The sequence below is a fragment of the Macaca nemestrina genome, chromosome 7 (assembly GCF_043159975.1).
Source record: "Macaca nemestrina isolate mMacNem1 chromosome 7, mMacNem.hap1, whole genome shotgun sequence".
Lineage (NCBI taxonomy): Eukaryota > Metazoa > Chordata > Mammalia > Primates > Cercopithecidae > Macaca > Macaca nemestrina.
This window is the reverse complement of record NC_092131.1, coordinates 105,517,385-105,541,327: the sequence shown is the minus strand read 5'-3', so window position 1 is coordinate 105,541,327 and position 23,943 is coordinate 105,517,385. Positions and strand designations below refer to the sequence as shown.

Sequence of the window (23,943 nt, the reverse complement as noted above, 5' to 3'; positions counted from 1 at the left end):
CTAGCTGGGAAAGGGCCAAAGGAGAAAAGGCTTTCTAAAGAATGAGAGAAATTCCCTTTCAGCCTTGGGGAGAAATGCAAGAACATGGTGTGTTGATGAGAATTTCAGGTAGTTCAGTGTGCCTGGAGTTCTCTGAGAGATTATGGCCAATGTTGAACTTTATTGGTACTAAATCCCATCCTTTAAAGAAGTGGGATTGACAGTTATTTTTATTTTTTATTTTTCTGGGGGACAGAATCTCACTCTGTTGCCCAGGCCAGAGTGCAATGGTGTGATCTCGGCACACTGCAACCTCAGCCTCCCAGGTTCAAGTGATTCTTCTGCCTCAGTCTCCCAAGTAGCTGGGATTATAGGTGTACACCACCAGGCCTGGCTAATTTTTGTATTTTTAGTAGAGATGGGGTTTCACTTTGTTGGCCAGGCTGGTTTTGGACTCTTGACCTCAGGTGATCTGCCTGCGTCTGCCTCCCAAAGTGCTGGGATTACAGGCATGGACCACTGTACCTGGCCAACAGTTTTATTGAAGTCTTCCCATATCATCTGAGTTTTAATGAAGATCTTAATTTCTAAACACTCCAAGGATGCTAGGAATCATAAATCCTATCAATCAAGGAGAGATCACCAAATCATTGCAAGGCTTTGATATGAACAAAAATGAATAACTGCCCTTCCTGTCTGGAACCGCAGACCTTAGTTAGGAAAGAGTTCCTCAAAACTCAAAGATCTCTTTTTATAGGTGATAGTCCTTAGTTTTATTTAGGAAAGAAGAAAGTTTATGAAATATTTTCTTGGAGTTCCACAAATCATGGAACTGCTGGGAGGCATCATGGAGGATCTTGAGTATTTGACCTGAAATAAAAATGGCTTAGTAGTACTCCCCTCACTTCTTACTGAGAAAGTCCCTTGGCCAGATCTACTGAGCATCCACTGTCTCAGTCAGTGTTTCACAAGTGAAATTCTTAGACCGTAGCGTTAGCAACACCTGGGAGGTTGTCGGAAGTGCACTTTCTCAGGTCCCACCCTAGACCTCCTGTGTCAGGAACTTTGGGGCCGGAGCTTAAAACTCTGTGTTTTAACAAGCACTTCCAAGGAGTCTGATGCACAATGCATGCTCAAGTTTGAGAATCACTGGTCTCAGTGATTGCTGGTGAAGTTTTCTGTTGCTATTCTATATCTTGCCAAGTGAGGGAGCATTTTGTAGGTCTTTGCCACACTCAACCCCTCTTTCCTAAAGACCCAAGCAGCTTTTCTAAAAGAGGGCTGACTAGTTAGTCATCAAATACAAGAACAACTCTTTTTGTTACTTTTTTATTATAAAAGATACATAACCTAAAATTTGCCATTTAAACCCTTTTAAAGTACAATTCAGGCATTAATTACACTCACAATATTGTACAACTATCTCCACTATCTATTGTCGAAATTTTGTTGTTATCCCCAAAATTCTGTCTGTAATCATTAAGCAGTAACTTCCCACTCCCCTTCCCTTCAGCCCCTGGTAACCACTAATCTACTTTCTGTCTCTATTCCTCAGCGTTTTGTGGGTAGCTCATGTAAGTGGAATGAATTGCACAATATTTGTCTTTGTGTGAATGACAACATTTTGAAATGCTGGTTGCATTCATGCTGGAAGGTGCTAAGCCTTGGTACCACATATAGCCATGTTACATCTCAGTCATACAGGACAGATAACAGTCAGGTTTGTCTTTACTGTGCTCTTTAACTGGAGCAAAATCAGATAGTTTTTGTTCATCTATTGAATCAGAAACTGTCTGCTGGGTGCCTGCTCTGTGCTGTGCATTGAGATAGGATATTACATCTTTTCTTTTGTGCTGCCAGATATTTCAAGAGTGGATTATATCATAGGCACATTTGACTTATAAGAATTCAACTAAATGTGTGATATAGTAAATATTCTATTATAGTCAAATAGCAAACATTCTGTATAATTCTATTTTGCATATATATGCTTAATTATATTCTTTACTCATTATACCTATATATATACATATTACAGTATAGGATTATAGTTGTACATCCATGTATAATGTACTTTTTGAATTGTTTAAGGAAGTTACATCATTTTAAGGGTATGTTTGCCTTAAGTGCTAACTTGAGAGTCACCTCTATGTAGAAAGAGACTCTCTTGTTTGTGAGAACTTATTGCAATCCCAGTCTGCTCCTTTCCCCTCAGACATTAGCTTTTTCCTTCCCACTGCTGGGGATTCCCAAATGCTTTTGTGTGAGGCTTGTCCTGATGCTGTTGCTTGTGAATTCAGAAGCACTTCAAAACCATTTCTCCTTTGCAGAGTCTCTGCTTGTGACAAGCCCGGCAGAATGGAGTCCTCCCAGCCTCGATTGCGGTGCTCTGCTCCTGATTCCGTCTTAGGCAGTAGCCACCCTCTGTCACACTCCCTGCTGAGTGTTTGTAACCAAACCAGTCTGAGATCTGGGTTTCATTTTCCCTTATAAAAATTTGCCATGATTGATGAGGATTCCTGCATCTGTCTGTGACAGCATCTGGATAGAGTTGTAGGGGAGGAGGTTTCCAAAGAGAAATGGACAAGTTCCATTCGAGGCACAGGATCTGGTTCCATTTCTGCATCATATGTTTATGCTTTTTCTTTCCTTTTAGCATGCAGGAGCCATCTCAGTTTCTGTTTCTGTTTTCTCCTCTCTCCCTTGAAAATGGTGATTTGCAAGATCCATGTGTTACCACTTGCCTTGGTCACCTGGCTGTGTATGTGTGTGTGTGTGTGTGTGTGTGTGTGTGTGTGTGTGTGTGTGTGTGTGTGTGTGTATGTGTGTGTGTGTGGTTTTTATCCATCCTGCTAGTCCCTCTCAATCCTGGCAGGAGGCCGGCCCTGTAGCAAATGGTTTTCTAAGCAACATGTTCAATCGCTTGTAAAGGTCCTCCTGCTTTATCCACCTGTTATTTGGCTAACTCCTTTGGGTTTTCACTTTCTTTTCCGCTGCAACAACCCCTTGTCCCACTGCAAACTCTAGTGAGGTTCTAGATTAAATTCTAGGGCCACCTTCTTCCTTCTTTCTGAAATCTCCCCAGAAAAGCTCACTAGTGCCAGTGCTCAATGTGGTGTTGGACAGCAGGTGTGAATTACCTGACATTGGAGTGAGACAGATGCCCAGTGAAGTTCCAGATCTGTTGCTTTCTAACATGGCTACTTCAGGCAGGTTGAGTTACTTTTTTAGTCTCTTCATCTGTAAAATGGTGATTGTTATGAGAAGTAACTGAGCTAGTATTTTTTTCAGCAATCTCACAGCAATCTCTCAAGAAATCCCATTAGTTCTAAATTTAAAACATATCCATGTGCTTCTTGAGATCACTCCAATTGTACCATGAAGAACAGTTTGAAGTGAAGGGGTCCTAGAGTGGATATGGATACATCATTTTGGCGGCTATTGCAATAGGTGAAAAATGATACTTGTGTGATTTCTATTTATTTAGATCTTTAACAATATTTTTTTAAAGTGTTCTCTAGTTCTCAGTATAAGAGGATGTCTTTTGTTAAATTAATTACCAGGAATTGTATTCTTTTGCTGCTAAGATTAGTGGGATTTAAACAAAATCATTTCTGAATTTTCATTGCTAATGTATAGAGATACAATTGATGTTTGTATGTTAATCTGTATGGCCACCTTGCAAAACTTGTTTATTAGTTTTAATAGTTTTTAGTGACTTTAAGATTTTTCTGTACCCAAGATCATGCCATCTGCAAATAGACATAGTTTTATTTCTTATTTTCTAACCTACATGTCATTTATTTATTTATTCATTTATGCCTAAGTGCCCTGGCTACAATCTCCAGTATAATGTTAAGCAGAGGTAGCAGAATATGTGTCTTTATCTTATTTCTGATCTTAGGGGAAAAGCTTTCAATCTTTTGAGGTAGCAGAATATGTGTCTTCATCTTATTTCTGATCTTAGGGGAAAAACTTTCAATCTTTCTTCATTAAGTATCATATTAACTGTGGATTTTCTGTAGGCCACTTTTTCAGGTTGAGGAAGTTTTCTTTGATTCCATCTTATTGAATAATTTTGTAAGAAAAATGTGATGGATTTTATCAAATACTTTTTCTGTGTTTTGAGACGATCAGTTATTTTCAAATTCTTTATTCTATTAATATGGTGGGTTACTACATTGACCAAATTTCAGATGTCAAACCAACCCTGCATTCCTGGACTAAATCCCATTTACTCCTGTGTGTAATCCTTTTTACTTGTTGCTGTGTTTAGTTTGCTCCACATGGCTTTCTACTGGTCTCTGGCGTCTACTCTTGTCTTCCTAGAGTCCTTTAAAAAAAAAAAGTAGAGCTGTCAGAGAAGTCTTCTTAAAACATGCTAAATCATTGCTCAAAATCCAGTAGAGAATCCTCCACTTACAGTGAAGCCAAAGCCCTTATAGTACCTACCTCATCTCAGTCCTGCTCCACTCCTGTCATCCTCAACTCTAGCAGCCCTGTCCATCTCACTGTTCCTTGAACAGGTCAGGGCTATTGTCACCTTACAGTGTCTGCACTGGCTGTCCCCTCAGCTTAGCAGATACTTCTCCTGATAATTGCATGACAACCACTTCCTTTCCATATTTTTGTTTATATGTTGCTTCATCAATGAAATCTACTCCAGCCAACCTTTAAAAACTTGTAACACATTCCTGTACAGCTGATCTCTTTACCTTGTTATTGTTTTTTCTTTTTTTCCCATGGCATTTATCACCTCTAAGAATACTAATTTACTGTACTTTTCAAAAATACTTTTGTCTATTAGTTATTTCATTCATTTTAATTCCCTCAAACATAAGCTCTTTGAGTGTAAGAGTCTTTGGTTTATCAATTTGTCCTGACACATAGGAAGTGCTCAGAAAATATTTATTGAATAAAAGAATAATATTACTAAGGCTCTTAGACCAGTGCCTAGCTTTTAAAAAAGGTTAAGCAAACATTTGATGGTCATCTGTGTTCATAAGACTAAGTGGTAGGGGTAGAATAGTACAAAACAAAACACGTTTCCTATTTTCTGGAGCTTGTAGAGTGGAAGAGGAGACAGACATTAATAAAACAATCACACAACTGAGTGAATAATTGCAAACTAAATTGTGCAATGAGAAAAGAGGAAAAAAGGATGAGTGTACCTAACAGAGAACTCTAGGGGTCAAAGGAGTCTTTCTAGAGGAAATGACATCTAAGTTAGGATGTAAAGGATAAAGTATGAGATACAGGTAAAGAAGGGGAGAAATTCCTGAGCATTTTAGGCTGCAGCATTAGCAAGGTCAAAGGACAAGTCATGGGAACATGCTCTAGGTCTTGGAAAAAGGGCAGGGGGGCAGAGGTATAGACAGCAAGAGAAAGTGGTGTGGGACAAAGCTGGAGAGGGTGGCAGCTGCCAGATTTGGTAGGGCCTCCTGGTCCATGTTTCAGATTTGGATTTTCATCCAGAGCAAGAGTGGATGTGGGGTAGCAATGTGAGGGTGCTCAAATCAGAGCTTCTGATTGAGAAGACCACCCTAGATGCAAACTGGAGAACAGCTTGAAGGAGATATAGAGTGGATATGGATGGATTAGTTTTGGGGCTATAGTAGTAGTTGGATGAGAGATATTTGGGTGATTTTAATTTATTTAATTTCTTTTTGCCTTATTACATTTTCTAATATACCTAAGGAGTAACCTAGGAAGTTAAAATATATATTCCAACCAATGACCAATAGCTCCAGAAATTACATTTCTCATTGAAGTACCAGACCCTCACATGCTTAGGCTAGGGTGACAACAGCAGAGATCAAAGGGAATGGACAACTTAAGAGCACTCTAGTAGTTGTGAAGTGGTGTTTGAGGAAATGATGAGATCTAGGTGGAAAGGGCAGGTAGCGTTAAGGGTGCATGTTCAGCTTCTGGAAAGATAGTATTTCCACTCTCTGAAAAGGGGAAGTCTGGAGAGGGTCATGTTTTGGTGAAGTGAATGTTAGGTTCCTGGTACCTGGATGCTAAAGATTGAAGAAGCTTTGGGTGGGGGACAAGCTCTCAGGTGGCCCCCCCCTCCATGATCCTCACCTCCTGCTGTTTATTCCTTTATGTTATTTCCTGCCCTTGAGGATGGAAAAGAGCTGCAACTTGTTTCTAATGCACAGAATATGGCAAGGTAAGGACATGTCATCCCTGGTCACACCTGTGATTATGTTACATAATTGTGTTATAAGAGTTCATTGCATACATACTCTGTATAGAAACTCTCCTCATTGATGAAGTAAGCAGTTATGTTGGGGAAACCCCCATTGTGAAGAATAGTTGGTGACTTGTAGAAACTGCACATAGCCTCTAGGAATGCAAAGAGGTCTTACTATCTGTTGATACAGCAAGCAGGCAGTGTCCTTAGCCCTGGCACTGCAAGGAAAGGTACTTTGCCAAGAACCTGTTTGAGCTGGGAAACATCCTTCCCCAGCTGAGTCTCAAGATGAAGACTCAGCCCTGGCTGATGCCTTGATTGCAGCCTTGTCAGACCCTAAGCAGAGGATCCACCTAAGCTGTGGATTCCTGCCCCACATAAACTGTGAGATAATACATGAATATTGTTTCAAGCTGCTACAATTGTGGCAACATTACACTGCAATTGATAACTAATATTGGTGGCACTTGCTATATTTAGGCCATCTGTGCTGCAGAGTATTTGACTTCCAAGAGATAGTTCAGTCCTGTGTTTCCTCCATGTGCCCAGTGATAGGAGCACATTTTTTTCTCCAGTGACCTCTCCTGACTGGTGAATGACGACCCTTCAGGCTCATTGCCTACAAACACATATACAGAGATAAACCCACTTCCTCACTTGGTACCCATTCCACCATCCATGATCCAACAATGGCGTTCAAGTTATTAGGTTGGTGCAAATGTATTTGTGGTTTTTGCCATTACTTTAAATGGCAAAAATTACGTTTGGACCAACCTAATAATATTACATTTCAGGGGCTGTAGTATGCTTTTTAACTTAATTTAATTAAAATTTTACTTTATCTCATTATGGTTTTGATGTGCATTTCACTGATGGCGAGTTATGATGAGCATTTTTTCATGTGTCTGTTGGCTGTATGAATGTCTTCTTTTGAGAAGTGTCTATTCATATCCTTTGCCCACTTTTTGATGGGGTTGTTTGATTTTTTCTTGTAAATTTGTATGAGTTCTTTGTAGGTTCTGGATATTAGCCCTTTGTCAGATGAGTAGATTGCAAAAATTTTCTCCCATTCTGTAGGTTGCCTGTTCACTCTGATGGTAGTTTCTTTTGCTGTGCAGAAGCTCTTTAGTTTAATCAGATCCCAATTGTCAATTTTGGCTTTTGCTGCTGTTGCTTTTGGTGTTTTAGATATGAAGTCCTTGCCCATGCCTATGTCCTGAATGGTATTACCTAGGTTTTCTTCAAGGGTTTTTATGGTTTTAGGTCTAACATTTAAGTCTCTAATCCATCTTGAATTAATTTTCATATAAGGTGTAAGGAAAGGATCCAGTTTCAGCTTTCTACTTATGGCTAGCCAATTTTCCCAGCACCATTTATTAAATAGGGAATCCTTGCCCCATTTCTTGTTTTTCTCAGGTTTATCAAAGATCAGATGGCTGTAGATGTGTGGTATTATTTCTGAGGACTCTGTTCTGTTCCATTGGTCTATATCTCTGTTTTGGTACCAGTATCATGCTGTTTTGGTTACTGTAGCCTTGTAGTATAGTTTGAAGTCAGGTAGCGTGATGCCTCCAGCTTTGTTTTTCAATTCTGGATTGAAAATTCTTTTCTTTAAGAATGTTGAATATTGGCCCCCACTCTCTTCTGGCTTGGAGAGTTTCTGCCGAGAGATCTGCTGTTAGTCTGATAGGCTTCCCTTTGTGTGTAACCCGACCTTTCTCTCTGGCTGCCCTTAACATTTTTTCCTTCATTTCAACTTTGGTGAATCTGACAATTATGTGTCTTGGAGTTGCTCTTATTGAGGAGTATCTTTGTGGCGTTCTCTGTATTTCCTGAATTTGAATGTTGGCCTACCTTACTAAGTTGGGGAAGTTCTCCTGGATGATATCCTGCAGTGTTTTCCAACTTGATTCCATTTTCCCCATCACTTTCAGGCACACCAATCAGACATAGATTTGGTCTTTTCACATAATCCCATGTTTCTTAGAGGCTTTGTTCATTTCTTTTTACACTTTTTTCTCTAGACTTCTCTTCTTGCTTCATTTCATTCCTTTGATCTTCAATCGCTGATACTCTTCCAGATGATTGAGTAGGTTACTGAAGCTTGTGCATTTTTCATGTAGTTCTTGTGTTATGGTTTTCATCTCTATCAGTTCTTTTAAGGACTTCTCTACATTGGTTATTCTAGTTAGACATTCGTCAAATCTTTTTTCAATGATTTTACTTTCTTTGCGCTGGTTACGTAGTTCCTCCTTTAGCTCTGAGAAGTTTGATCGACTGAAGCCTTCTTCTCTCGACTTGTCAAAGTCATTCTCTGTCCAGCTTTGTTCCATTGCTGGTGACGAGCTGCATTCCTTTGGAGGGGGAGATACGCTCTGATTTTTTGATATTCCAACTTTTCTGCACTGCTTTTCCTCCATCTTTGTGGTTTTATGTGCCTTTGGTCTTTGATGATGGTGATGTACTGATAGGGTTTTGGTGTGGGTGCCCTTTCTCTTTGTTAGTTTTCCTTCTAACAATCAGGACCCTCAGCTGCAGGTCTGTTGGAGTTTGCTTGAGGTCCACTCCAGACCCTGTTTGCCCGGGTTCTGTCAGCAGAGGCTGCAGAAGATAGAATATTGCTGAACAGCGAGTGTTACTGTCTGATTCTTGTTCTGGAAGCTTCATCTCAGGGGTGTACCCTGCCGTGTGAGGTGTGAGGTGTCGGTCTGCACCTAGTGGGGGATGTCTCCCAGTTAGGCTACTCAGGGGTCAGGGACCCACTTGAGCAGGCAGTCTGTCCATTCTCAGATCTCAACCCCCGTGCTGGGAGATCCACTGCTCTCTTCAAAGCTGTCAGATGGGGGCATTTATCTCTGCCGAGGTTTCTGCTGCTTTTTGTTTAGCTATGCCCTGTCCTGAGAGGAGGAGTCTGCAGAGGCAGGCTGGCCTCCTTGAGCTGCAGTTGGCTCCACCCAATTCGAGCTTCCTGGCGACTTTGTTTACCTACTTAAGCCTCAGCAATGGCGGGCGCCCCTCCCCCAGCCTCGCTGCTGCCTTGCAGTTAGATCTCAGACTGCCATGCCAGCAATGAGGGAGGCTCTGTGGGCATGGGACCCTCTGAGCCAGGGGTGAGATATAATCTCCTGGTGTGCTGTTTGCTAACACCCTTGGTAAAGCGCAGTATTCGGATGGGTGTTACCCGATTTTCCAGGTGTTGTGTGTCTCAATTTCCTTTGGCTAGGAAAAGGAATTCCCTTCTCCCTTGCACTTCCCAGGTGAGGCGATGCCTCGCTCTGCTTCAGCTCTCGCTGGTTGGGCTGCACCCGCGGAGCAGCGCCAACTGTCTGACACAACCCAGTGAGATGAACCCAGTACCTCAGTTGAAAATGCAGAAATCACCCATCTTCTGTGTCACTCACGCTGGGAGCCAGAGGCTGGAGCTGTTCCTATTCGGCCATTTTGGGCACACCCACATCTTTTAATTTTTTCATACATATGTTTATTGCAGCACTATTCACAATAGCAAAGACTTGGAATCAACCCAAATGTCCATCAGTGACAGACTGGATTAAGAAAATGTGGCACATATACACTATGGAATACTATGCAGCCATAAAAAAGGATGAGTTTGTGTCCTTTGTAGGGACATGGATGCAGCTGGAAACCATCATTCTCAGCAAACTATCACAAGAACAGAAAAACAAATGGGAATTGAACAATGAGATCACTTGGACACAGGAAGGGGATCATCACACACCAGGGCCTGTCATAGGGTGGGGGGAGGAGGAAGGGATAGCATTGGGAGATATACCTAATGTAAATGACCAGTTAATGGGTGCAGCACACCAACATGGCTCATGTATACATATGTAACAAACCTGCACATTGTGCACATGTACCCTGGAACTTAAAGTATAATAATAATAAAAAAAATTTTACTTTACCTTACTCTTCACACCATCCCATGCTAGATCTTATACCTGCTTTATAGATGAGAAACCTATGAGATTCAGAGAGATCAAGTAAACTCAGAACCCAGAAGCAGAAAAGAGGCTGCTCCAAGTTTCAAAACCAAGCCCTCTACTTCCTAATTTAGCAACTCAGTCCTGCCACTCAAAGATGCCTGTGACTTGCTTCTCCTTGAATTCTTTGTCTTTGTCTCCATGACCACCATTGAACATCTAAACCCACTTAAACTGTACCAAACTGTGCTGTGTAGAATCTTGAGTCAAACAGTGGACTCAAGCTGGACAAGTTGTTTGCTTCATTGGCTCTGTGATGTATGAATCCTCTGACCTTGCACCAGTCATCTAACCTCTTGATCTCCACAATCCTTATTTGCAAGATAAAAATATTGCACAGAGAGATATTTTAGATTCTTTCTAGAATTATGTTAAAAATAAAGAGATGACTTTAGGAGCACTAGATTTAAATTCACCCAGAGGTAGACCTGTAGCTAATGCTGCCTCTTATTTTTTTTAGACGGAGTCTCACTCTGTTGCCCAGGCTAGAGTGCGGTTGCACAATCTCGGTTCACTGCAACCTCTACCACCCAGATTCAAGCAATTCTCCTGCCTCAGCCTCCCGAGTAGCTGGCATTACAGGTGCCTGCCACCAAGCCTGGCTAATTTTTTGTAGTTTTCAGTAGAGATGAGGTTTCACCATCTTGGCCAGGCTGGTGTTGAACTCTTGACCTTGTGATCCACCTGCCTCAGCCTCCCACAGTGCTGGGATTACAGGCATGAGCCACCGCGCCCAGTCAATACTGCCTCTTGTTAGCTGCTGAACCTTGGGAAGATTATTTACCTCTTTGTGAACTGCATTATTGCTGTTTGTGAAACAAGACTAATAATTTCACTCTCTAGCATTCCCGTGAAGATCAAATGTGATGTATAATGATGTATATGGGACATTTAGCTTGCTGCTTGGCATTTATAGGGGCTCCCTAAATAGGGGTGATAAATATTCAAGACTCTTTTTTAATGACTCTTAAAATTTACTTCAACTTGAAGATGTAAATTGAACTGTGGCAGTTCTGTGGCTTTTTGCTAAAATCTTAAGAGGATATTTACAAATTTGCCAGTAGTTTAAACTTAGCTTTTTCTGAAGAGGAGAGTGGAAGTGAACTGTGACCTCTAGAATCTTAACTGAGTTATCCTACAGTGTAAAAATAGATAGGATGGGGGCCATTCCACTTTGCCTTTGGCTGTTGTTGTAACTCTCTTGGAGCAAGATGTTCTGCAAAAATTTCTGAAATGATTCTTTCATTGATGTAAACACAGGGACACCCAGTTGGAGGACATTTTGGCACTTCTATTTTCTATCTCCCCTGTGCATCCCATAGGGAAGCTCAAACAATGGGGGATGATGGTATAAGTTTAAACTTTAAGAAAACAGTGCCCTCCTGAGAAGTCCTCTTCAGGCCGTGCACGGTGGCTCATGCCTCATGCCTGTAATCCTAGCACTTTGGGAGGCTGAGACAGGTGGCTCACTTGAGGTCAGGAGTTCGAGACCAGCCTGGCCAACAAGGTGAAACCCCATCTCTACTAAAAATACAAAAATTAGCCAGGCGTGGTGGTGCATGCCTGTAATCCCAGCTACTTGGGAGGCTGAATCAGGAGAATCGCTTGAGCCCAAAAGGTGGAGGTTTCAGTGAGCCGAGATTGCACCACTACACTCCAGCCTGGGGTACAAGAGCAAAACTCCATTGCAAAAAAAAAAAAAAAAAAAAAAAAAGAGAGAAGTCCTATTCTATAAAATTATAAAATGAGTGCAGCTACCGGAACCATGGGTGTCAGATGCGCACATCCAGCAGGAGGCAGTCTTGCACTCCAAAGGCACTAACTATGGGCCCCCAGTTCACGCACTCAATCACTGGGCTTGGCTCCTAGGAGTGGAAGTAACTGAATGCCTTCTTAGTTGTTTAAGTTTTAGCAGCTTAAACTTTTGCTTTTTGTAGACTTAGCAGTTGGTTGACAGAGTAGTTGCCTCGGCTCTGATAGGTTTTACTTCTTTCTTCATGCTTTGATGTGGGAGTAGACAAATGGCAGAGCAGCAACACTCAGAGTGGACCAGTGCTGTAGATGTGTAACCACTGAATAAACCAAAAATAAAGAGCCTCTTGGTGACATGCACATGAGTGACTGGATGTCTGGATCCTGGGCACCGCGTGTGGAGATCAAGTGCTTTCAGTTTGCTCATTAGTTGATTTCGGATGTTTATTCTTATACAGATCTTGTATGGACACTATATCCTAAACAACATCTTTACAAACTTTTTTTTTTTTTTTTTAGGAAAGCTCTTATATCACATTCCCAGTAGGTACACATGTGTATGTTTGTGCATTGAAATGAGAATTTCTCAGATCACTGCTAACCTTTGCTACATGAGATGACTCTGATATATTGAATTTCATTTTGTTTTCTTCTATTTCATTAAAAAAATATAGTTGATACCTATAAAACGACTTTATAATGCTGTAATGCACTAGTGGGTCAACATTTGCAGCTTGAAAAACAGTGTGCCTAGACAGTCTAGTGACGTTCAGTTTTCAAACTAATCATCCCAAGGTCTCCTCATATTTCCTCAAATGTACATCTTCTGACTCCTCTAGGGGTTTCCTACCCTCTAGTGTTGATGCTTTCCTGGGGCCGCCCTCTGTTCTGCTCTTGATTGAATTTCCTCATAAGTATCACCTGTTTGCCTGGCTATGACGATCATTGCTGCTGTAGTGATTCATAAATGTATGTTCCCAACTGTGGTTGCATTCCTGAATTCTATATGATGCTTCCAGTAGCATTCCAAACAGTTTCATGTAGCCTTCTGTTGTACCCTTCATCTTGAACTCAGCATCAAAATCAAAATCATTATTTTGTCTAAACACTGCAACTTCTCTTCTTAGTCTATTAATGGCTCTCTTGTTCCCCCATCTACCTAGCCTAAATATTCCAGGCCGTCACTGACTCTTCACTTTCCTTCGCCCTCCACAGCTCAGCTTTCCTCAGCTCTTGTTATTTTTTTGCTCACAACTTCTCTCTCACTTTTCAGTTTTGGCACCACATCATCTCGATTAAAAAAAAAACCAAATGGCTTCTCATTACCTACAGAATTGAATGTGAACTCTTTAGGGTATGGGACTTTGGCCTCAAATCTTATCTCCCTCATTGCCCTAAATGTGCCCTTTGCTGCACTAAATATTGATCCCCGACTTATGCCCTAGGAAGAAATAAATCTTTCCTAGTTTCTCAGGAATGAGCCTCCATTTTTTTTGATGAATGTGACACTTGTCATGTGTTTCCTGCTGTATAATGTCACCTTTTGGATTAATATTTATTTAGTTTAGCATGTTATTAGGTACTTTCTAGAGAGTTGTGATCTGGGAGTCACCTTGAATTGCCCTCTCAACATTGAAAGAGTAACTAAGCCTTATTGATACTGTTCCCTAAACCAGTTATCCTAAAACTTTCATGTGCATTTAAATTATCTGTTAGAATAAAGATTCTGATTCAGAAGGTCAGGGATGTGGTTTGAGATTCTGCATTTCTATTTGGCTTTCAGAAAATGTGAGGCTGCTGGTCAGAGAGCCACCCTTTGAGTAGCAAGATTCAAATGTGGCTTTAACCCATCCCTTCTTCCTCCATGCCACTTTTTGGGTTTGAGACCTTATTATTGCTTATTCTCCTAACTGGTCTGTCTGCCACCTGACCCTCCCCACCTCTAGTCTGTCTCATAAAACTATTATCTAATGGATCATTACCTCATTTGTGAACTTCCTAAAACAAAAGTGCAATGGAAATTAGAAATGCAGTCCTTGGAGACCTGGCCCGTGAGCCAGGATTGGGTTAGGAGCCTTGCTTGGAACATCCTTATTCTTTTCCTGTTTCCATGGTTTCCTTCTCTGTTAATTCATTTTGGCGAAATTAATTTGGCTGTTCTGCTTTTCCCAAAACACTGATTTTCTTTTTGCCCCAGCCCAAGCCAGGCCCCATGTACTATGGTGCCTAGATTTTTCACACAACTTGAATTTCGAGAAACACCTTCCATGTGTTCTGTCTTAAAGACACCATTGCCAAAACTCTGTGGGATTCAACAACAGTGAGACTGAAGAAGTTGAAAGTTGCTAAGAGGAAAACCATTTGAAGGATAAATGAAGTAGTCCTTCCATGAAAGCTAGCCTCCCCTCTTTATAACTGCCCTATGGTCATTTTGATCTCGCTGAGCTGGGGTGTCATCCCTGTTGTGGGTTTGCACAGGGGCCTGTGAATTTCAGGTTTTTGCTCTTGCAGAACTGCCTTGTAGGTTAGAGGGAGCAACGCTTTCACACGTACCGCTTTTCTATTGTATTTTAATTTATATTTATTCATTCATTTATCTTCCTTTTTACTGCTGGCTCTGTTGTTCAGTATTAGCTAATATATTGCAAAGTGAACTTTCATTGACCAGGCAGAGGCCAGGGTAGGGCCAGTGAGAGAGAGATTCTGGAGAACAACAGACGGGGAGGAAGCAGAGGTGTGCAGTGAGATTCCTGGGTTTGGGATCCCAGTTCTGCTGACTTGTCTGTATAGTCTTAGAAGTGTGATCCAGCCTCTTTGTCCTGCTCCTCCAATCCTGAGGGAGGTGATGGAAACAGATTACTGCTTAGCAGGCCTTAAGGACAAGTTACTGGGGCCATACAGAATCTTCTACTTTTTGAAAAAAGCAAACACAACTCCCCTCCCTATAATTATACCACACTGCCCTCAATGCCAGTGAAGTTTTCCTCTGCCCTGTAGGTAGATTTTTGTGTGACCTTCTCAGAAGCAGGAAACAGATTGAAAAATCAGTAATATGTGGGTCAAAAAGTAATTTTCATTCTCATATGTGTCCCTTTGTTGCAAAGACTGTGACATTCCTCCATGGAAGAAAGCGATGAATTTGGAAGAAAAATCCCAGCATAACTATTTTCCACCCTAAGGAAATAGCCTCTCTTTCCAATGTGTGAATGCATTTTCCACTGCATCCCCAGGGGTATGAGTGTTTCAAGAAGTTTGCACTGTGCTGCTACATTCACTAAACTCCCAAGCCCCACTCCTTCCCAGACCATCCTCCAGAGTCTCTGCATGTTTCCAGAAACAAATCAAGAGACTGACAAGAGCTCTGCCTGATATGAATAATAGAAAAATGAACCACTCTGTGCAAGGAAGTTGGTGGAAGATGGGAGGCAAGCAGGGGAGAGAAAGAGATTTTCAGCAGCAGAGGGGACCTCAGAGACCCATCTATAAGATGGACACTTCGCTCAGCATGATTTCTGCCTTTATGCCTATTTAATGGTCAGCAGGGCAATCAATAGATTGCCTGTTACCTGGTTAATCATGGGTCTGTTGAGGGGTGGCAATGGGCATGCTGGCTGTGGGATCCATGGGCTGACAAAAAGACCGTTGAACATTGACTGTTACTTTTCTTTCTCTTTCCCCAGGGCAGCCACTGAAGTTTTGGCAGTGTTGCTGAAATCCAGTAAGCGCCTCTTTTGAAGGGTGGTTATTTCCTTCCCCTCTGGGTTTAATGAAAGATACCCTCTGGTCCCCATGGCTCTTTCTTTTTTCTTTCTTTTTTTTCATGAACTACTATTTCTCAAGCACCTATGGCTCATTTCTGACCTTGAAAGCGATAAAGTCATGTCCTGGGTCTTTGGGGTAAGATAGCGAATATTATGGTTGTTCCAAGTACATGACCACAGAGACAAAATAAATATTATCCATACATAATGCCACCAAGACAACAGACCCTGAAGGGGATATATTGTCTACTGTGGACCTGGTGGATCCTCCACCTCTGTCTAACAGAGCCAGTAGTCCCTAAAGATTGTTGGAATAAACTCCAGGTTCCAGTGGGATTGCCTCCAGGTTCCAGTGGAAGAAAAGATTTTGGTTGGATGGAGAGTAGTATTCCTGTATTTGGTTCTCAACTCAGCTCAGCTCATGAGTCTATTATTCTTGGGCAGGTGGAGTGTTGGGAATTGCTTGGACAATGTTGATGCCGATAACAAATTTATATTTAAAAGTTGACTCTTTTCTCAGTTACTTGAGTGATTGCAAAATAATAGCTCTGGGGTTCTGAATAATTTGAGGATTTTTTTTTGCCTGGTAGCCCTGGCCTAATTACGTTGGGAGCCAATTTCATGTGTGCAATATAATAGGAGGCACAATGCACTTGGGAGGGAAGAAGTCTTAGCTTAATGTTTTTACTCATTTTTTCCTCCTTACCTCTTCATCTATTTTAATTTGGCACCTTGGAAACCAGCTGCTTCAATTGTGATATTTGTTTCTCTACAGGGAGCCTGAGGCCTGTGGGTAATAGGTGAACTTTAATGAAACTTTTAAAGAAATAAATAAAAATAAAAACACTCTCTTCCCCCTCATTCATATATCTCTGTCAACTATGAGCACAGAGAAAGAGCCAAATCACATGCTGTTTCCCTTTACAGACTTAGAAAAATTGAAGCTTGAATTCATTTAGTTTATTCGAATTTGATAGGAGACACAAGTCTGTCCACAGCTTAAAGACCTGCAGGTAGAATGGAGGTGGTAAGAGCAGGATGGGGGAGTGGGAGGAAGGGGTTACGAAGCCCTGGAGATAGGAAGGGATGGAAAAGTGTTACCTGTGGGTTCTGGGGAGAGGGCCATTCATTCTTCAGACTGAACTTGCTTCAGGTTTGGCATCTTGGTTCTCATTATTTATCTGCTCCCTTGGTTGCTCCCAAGTACCCAGTGTTTGATGCAGCAGGGTGAGGGAGTGTTGAATTGCAGGAGGAAAAGATGCCGAGAGCAGCCTGGTAGGCCAGCCTGTAAATGTCATGCCTTGGGAAAGAAGCTATCTCTCAAATCCCCCCAGCCCAGCCTCGGCCTGGAGGACTTGATGTTTCATGGGAAGGGAGCCCAGAGAGCTGAGTAAGGCTGGCTTACTTTCTACACACACACTTTCCTTAGCTCTTGAGCTTAGGGTAGAGCATCTTGATATAAATCGTACCTACTTAGATGTGTAAACCTGTGAAAGTAGTCTTATGTCAGTTGTTAACTGTATTGATCACAAACATAATGCCTCAGCCCAGGAAAAACCAATAGCCAGTACAAACATGGCTTGATTCAGGTTCAGACCATGTAGCTAGGTTTTCAACATACCAGCCATGCCTAGTAGGCTGAGTATATGGTGCTGGGGCTCAGCTTTTAGAATTTCTAACTTCTTCTTTCCCTTCAGAGCTTAGCTCAGATATTGCCTCCTCTGAAAATCCTTTCTCTGACTACCAGAACTTGGATGCCCCTCCTCAATGCTCTTATAGGCTCTCCCAACTCAGACTTGATTACATTATGATGAAATTGCTGTTGTCTGTGTCTTCCAGCAGATTGCAAGCTTATGAGGGAGAGTGTCATCTGTATTGATCATTGTATTACTTGCCTCAGCACAATGAAGAGCCTGAAAATAAATATTTGTTGACAAAATTTTTTTGTTTTTTTTTTCATTTTTTAAAAAATAATTTTAAGTACTGGGATACTAAATTTTTAAATGAATACATGATTTGTGATTTCTCCCATGTGTAAAAATGGCAGTACTGCCCCCTACTACCTGAATCTAACATCCATGCATAGAACCAATGATCTAAACATTCGTCATTCTCATCTCTATTTACCTGTTCTAATAGGTTAGTGGAGAACTGCAATAGCTTGCTGTCCTCCTCATATAAAACGGGTTTTAGTGTCCCATTAGGAGGATGTATAGCCTATTTGCTAATTGTGCTGAGCTGTCTATACATCTCTTGTGTTACTTATAACACAAGAGAGTTGGATGAGAGGTTCTCTAACATTCTTTCTAACACTAAATACTCAGCCTTAATGTGTATCAGGGTTTCTCAATGTACCATTGGCATTTTGGACAGGATGATTCTTTGCTGTTAAGAGTCTGTTGCAGGAGCAACATCCCTGGCCTCTACCCACCAGATGCCAGTATCATGCCTCAGTTATAACAAACAAAATTATCTTCAGACTTTGCCAAATATGTCCCCCTGGGGGGTGAGCAGTAAAATTACCTCTTGTTGAGAATTACTGATGTGTATTTGGGCACACACATGAGCTGAAGCTCATTCAAAGTTTCAAAAGACCCCTTCCCAAATACCTTTATTGATATTTCCAAGAAATGTGCTTCTTGCATAATTAATGTTAAATTCCTCAGTATCAGCATCATTCATATGGGTTCATAAGAGGTAAGAACACTGAAGGCAGACTGTCATTGTGAGCATTTTACAAAGTACTTGGGAGGGAAACAGATTCTAGAGGATCTTGAGGGTCTGAGAATGAGGAGGGCAAATAGATTTCATAATGAGTAGGAAGTCCAATGTGTGAGTTGAAGAATTCTGAGATCATGTTTAAGCTCAGCAGGAAAGAGGACTACATTTAAATAGCAAAGTCTGTCCATGGATTTGGGGAGAAGTAATAACAGCATGTCAGGCAGCTGCCATCTTTGTTTTACCAGCCTATCGAAAGTATTGCATGGCGTGAAGGTTATAGATGGTACCACCATTCTGATGATGCAGGGGTTGCTGCAGGGCATACAAGTGTTGTGGACTTTTCTATTTGCTTTACATTGCCTATATGTCATGCATAGTTAAGACCTGATATGGAATGTCTTTCAATTTGGATCCCAGAGTGAGTTTGCCTCAGCTGAACTTAAATTCAGGAAGTCAGTTTCTGTCTAAAATTCAAGACTTCACCATCTGACACTGATACATGGGAGCGTTTATGTAAGCCTTTAGCTCCTAAAGGCACACTCCTTTTAGCTGGTGATTATTATGACCTTGATCTTTGCTTGTCAGTGAGTATAAAAGTTGGCCATTGTAGTTGTTCTCTGTAATTGCATCACAAAAGGGAGAGAATTCCCTGATCTAAGTAAAGCCAGGAGTAAAGAGCCACTACTTTGTGGGGAGAGGGGGCAGTCAGTGGTCCTGTGACAGTAAACACTAGGGTGGGTTGGAAATCTGAGGTCACTGTGGCACTATCAAGTAGTGACAGGCGGAGACCATCCCCAGGAAAAGCAGAACTGTGGGATCAGGGAGACTTGGAGTCCACCCATAGTAACCACAGAAAGCAAGGGGAAGATCACCTGTGTTGCATTTGGAAGATCTCATTTGAGCTTTCTCTTTTATCAAGTAGCCACTGCATGAAAAACCAGTGTAGAATATGTGGGTGATGGTAAAAGAGAAATGAACCAAAACACATTTCCCATCTCTTTCTCCTGAGCAATAGCAGGCAAAATAAACCTGGAAATCCTAGGCCTCTTCTCCAATTATCACAGCAATTTGGGATCCTACAAATTAAAAATCATTGCTTACTCAAGGTTCCTTTCTGTGTCTGTGTAGGCTGGAATGACCTAATCCAAATCCTATGCCTTTCCTTGTGTCAGTTCCCTCTTCTCCACTCACATATGCACAAACCCCACCCTAAATTGTCCTGTGTTGAAAGCTTTGCCTTTTTATGCTTTATCCTACCTGAACACATTTAGCTTTTTTATTCCTGAAATGTAGTAAAGCATTAGTTAGGAAATAGTGCTACTTATTATTGCAGGCGATTTTTTAAATATAATAAATCAAAACAACATGTCCTTTGTTTTTCACTCCATATTGGTCTGTTCTCACACTGCTATGAAGAAATACCTGAGGCTAGGTAATTTACAAAGGAAAGAGGTTTAATTGACTCAGTTTTGCAGGGCTGAGGAGGCCTCAGGAAACTTACAATCATGGCAGAAGGGGAAGTAAACATGCCCTTCTTCGCATGGCAGTAGTAAGGAGAAGTGCCAAGGAAAAGGGGAAAAAAACCCTTATGAAACAATCACATCTCGTGAGAACTCACTATCACCAGAACAGCATGAGGGTAAATGCCCTCATGATTCAATTACCTCTCACAGGGTCCCTTCAATTAAAGATGAGATTTGGGTGGGGACACAGCCAAACCATATCACCCTTTCTTGTCATCTGCCTTCACTCTGCCTTTATCTCATCTCTTCCTCTACCCCTACCTTCATCTCTGTCTTTCCTCTTTTTTCCTCATCCTTTTCACTGTTTCTCATTTCCTTGTCCACCTTTCCCTCTTTCTTTTTGCTTTCTCAATTACTTTCCATAAGCATTAGACATAAATGCATTTTTGAAAAATTGTGACCCTGGAAGTGGCACTTGAGTAAGTGTGTGGCAATGGGATTATGCCTGATTTGTACTGGCTCCAGAAATGAATCTTCAAATAGTGTCTTAGCATTAACCTTGCTGTCCAGATTTAAAGGTCATATTCTTGCAACAAGAAAACACCTTCTGGTTCAGGCCCTAAAACTTAATAAGGGAATGATGAATCTCTGTCAGAACACTCTCCAATTTAAGAATTAGCATTTAGAGGAGTCTGGAAGTTTGCAGAAGTTGGGGCATAGGAACAGGAAAGCAAGTTAGCAAGGAAGAGAGAAGAAAAGAGGGGAGGGAGAGATGTAAGAGAGCTAATGGGAAGTTTGGCAGGAAGTTGAGACTTCTCACAGATCTTCCTAGTTAATGCTCTGTCTGGCTGGCTCACGGGGACAGCCCGTCAGCCTGTTGCTCCAGGAGGCTAGGAAGGGAGGGCATTCTAAGTGCTGAGAGCCGGATCAGGAACAGACAGCCTCATGGTCTCAGGAGTCGTCTGCTGTGACCTGGCAATCAGCAATGCAGAGATGGGAGATGGCCAAATGGCTGCTCTACTACAAAATGTCAAAGAAGGGGCCATCTTTGATAGGCACCCAAATCAGGTCTTTATAAGAATTCAGAGAGCTCCAAGGAATCCCCAGAATGGCAATATATATTTTAGGATGGTTGGCGTTGTTAATCTTTTGATCTCATGACCATGCACAAGTACCAGTGGATCAATGCAGCTGTCACTGAACTTGCATGTAAATTCTGTGTTTCTACACTGCCTGTGGTCTGCTCTTCTGGCTCCTGCCTCTTCTCTGCCTTGACAGGAATGATGCCCCCAGGGTTCTGCCCACAGAGTGTGTTTCTTCCTTTAGTTTCCAGATGAGGGCCATGGAGTCAGACTATGAGAACTGGAAAACACCTTCAAGGCTGTCTCAACCAGTGGTGTTCAAATATTTGTTTTTAAAAATTCATTGTTGTTGCTCATTTTTAATTGAAAAATTAAAATGTATATATTTGTGGTGCACAACATGATGCTTTGAAATATGTAGACACTGTGATGGCTGAATTGAGGTAATTGACACATGACACATTTTGAGTGGAGAGCTCAGAGCCACGTCTGCCCGGCTCCCATCAATTCCCTGCACGGCGGCCTCTGAGACACATTCACAAAAAACAGGGCTCCTGTGAACCCACAAAACTATTGATCTTACCTTCCCCATCCCCCTTATTTTCACAGGAGGAAACTGAGGACGAGAGAGAGGGCATGATCCACCTAGATCTCTGAGACTTTGAATGTTTCACGTCCAGCTCTTCTTTGGGTCTCAGCACAAATAGCACTGCTATAGTTCAGAGAACCTTATGTTTATAATTCAGAGAACTAACTATACTGTAATCGAGGAATCTTTTTTTTTGCATACTATGTGTGTATGCATATTTTTCCTACTGGGTATAGCTCCAAAGGAACTGGGATTCTACTGGATCCCCTATACCTCATACTGAGCTACACCCAGAGGAGCTGCTAATACATTAGTGTTGACTAAGAAAGAATTCCAGGTTCCTGACTTAAGCCTCACACATTTGCTTTCACTCTTCCTTGGTGAAGAGTACAGCCTAATTCCTGTCCCCAGAAGGAATCAAATTGTGGCATGATTATAGAACTGATGTCTCTTCTTCCACCATAACTTCTGGAGAAGCCTGCAATATATTTCTGTGATGAGCCAAAAATTTGCTTCAAATAATATTGATAGATTTTTGCATTTGTCACACTGGGATGGACGGCTGTGATTGAGTGTGTAGGAATACAGCATAGCAAGCTACATCCATCACGCTGTTGGTTTGAAATGACAACCCAAATATCTACCATTTATCGAGAGTTCTTAGTATGTCAAGCACTCTATACACAGTTAGCCTGTCAAGGAGGTATTATAATCCCCATTTTACAGGTGTAGGGACTGAAGTTTGGAAAGCTGAAGTAACTCACGTCGTTAGTGGACTACAGGGCTTATCTGCCAGTCTCCAGACCCCCGGGACCTGAGCCCTGTGCTGAACCGAGGAAATTAATGAGGCTAGGTTTATTTAGCCTAAAGAAGATATGACTGGAAGTTGAAAAAAAGTAAATACTGTCTAAATATTAGAAGGATTATTGTGGAAGGGGGTATCTGTCATTCAGGTTAGAAAAGAACACGGTCCATGCCTTGTAAGCATCTGAGTGGGACCCAGCAAGAGGTGTCCAGCACACCACTGTGGCTGTGTAAAGGGCCAGGGTTTCTGCTGCCCTGAGGCTGAGCCTCAGGCCAGCTGATGAATGGTGGGGTGAGAGAGTGGAAGGGAGCCGGAAGAATTACAGACTCCTCATATGCCATGTTGTGCTCAACTTAGCATATGGCTTTTTTTCCCTTGGCTTCAAATTCAGTCCTGTCTGCCAAAATGTGATGTCTTTTGCATAAGTCCATAGAAGAGCTTAAAAAGTTTAAGCTAAAGGGATACTACCTGTCCTCGTTGCCCCGTCCCTGTCCCATCGGGACGGTCAGACCCAGTAGGTTGGGCAGATCTTTGGGACTGAGCCACAGACAGCAGCGCATGTCCTTCCTCTTTCGGCCATGTGGTGGTGCTGTTCTTTTAGTTATCTTGGCCGCGCTAGTCCAATATTTATTTTCGGTGAGTAATTTGTTTATCAGGAGGTTATTCTAATCTAATTTTGGCCATATTTGCTATTCCACACTATCTGTGCTTCCCAGCGTTAGCAGCTTGCATGTCTTGAAGGAAATTAGCTGAAGATGGTCTCAGAGGCATTTGCTTAGCCATTATTTAAGGGAGTCAGAGGGAGGCAGAGTGAGCAGAGCTCAGGGTGAGAACAGCCAATGGAATTTGTTACATTTTCCGTGATGTTAGCATGATGGAGCGGGACTTACGGAGGGCGAGAGCACCCGGAGCTGCTTTTTCAGAGCTGCCTCTGGTGAATCCTAGAACATCTTGTAGTTACTTCTCCCCATTTCCCTCTTGCTCTCTGATAATCTGTTATCTTCCTCACCTGGTCAGGAAAACACCACGTAAGGACAATGCCCTTCTGCCTCCCCGCCCTGCATGTAGCCCTCATTCCGTATCATAGTATACTTTGTGATCCTTTTACTGCCAGCCCTCAACGAAGTGGGAAGGAGGGTAGGGAGTAAGTAGGGAGAAGATGACTGTTTATTAGAGTACCTGCAGTGAATAATGACTGCTAATAATTATGGAACACAGCACTTGCTAGGCACTTTACACAAGGCATCTCATTCTCAGTAGAGCCTGTAATATTATGATCCCCATTTTACATGCAAGAAAGGTGTAATTAGGAGAGGTTGGTGACTTGCCCAAGATCCCATGGTAAATGAAGATCTAAAATTTGAACTCAGTTGTGACCATTTCTAAAGGAGAAAAGCTTCATATTTCAAAGATTATTCCCGCCTTCCACATGGAGTCAGGAAACTGGACTCTGGGTTCAGTGCAGCCATAGATTGGCTCTGTGACCTTAAACTAGTTCGTTGCCATTACACTTGACTTCAGTTTGATTTTTCAAAAATGGAAGGGCTAGCCCAGGTGAGGAGATTAGGAATTCTTTAGTAGCAAAACC

The 23,943-nt window shown here is 41.8% G+C and overlaps 1 protein-coding gene across 8 annotated transcripts in view; it reads left to right on the top strand.

The window, feature by feature from the left end:
- Nucleotides 1-23,943, top strand: part of LOC105488361 (AGBL carboxypeptidase 1) — a 958,121-nt gene that overhangs the window by 145,805 nt on the left and 788,373 nt on the right. For all 8 annotated transcript variants that reach the window (XM_071100734.1, XM_071100736.1, XM_071100735.1 and 5 more), the window contains exon 6: nucleotides 15,615-15,652. In XM_071100734.1, the coding sequence (XP_070956835.1) occupies nucleotides 15,615-15,652 (38 nt within the window). The remainder of the gene's footprint in view (nucleotides 1-15,614; nucleotides 15,653-23,943) is intronic.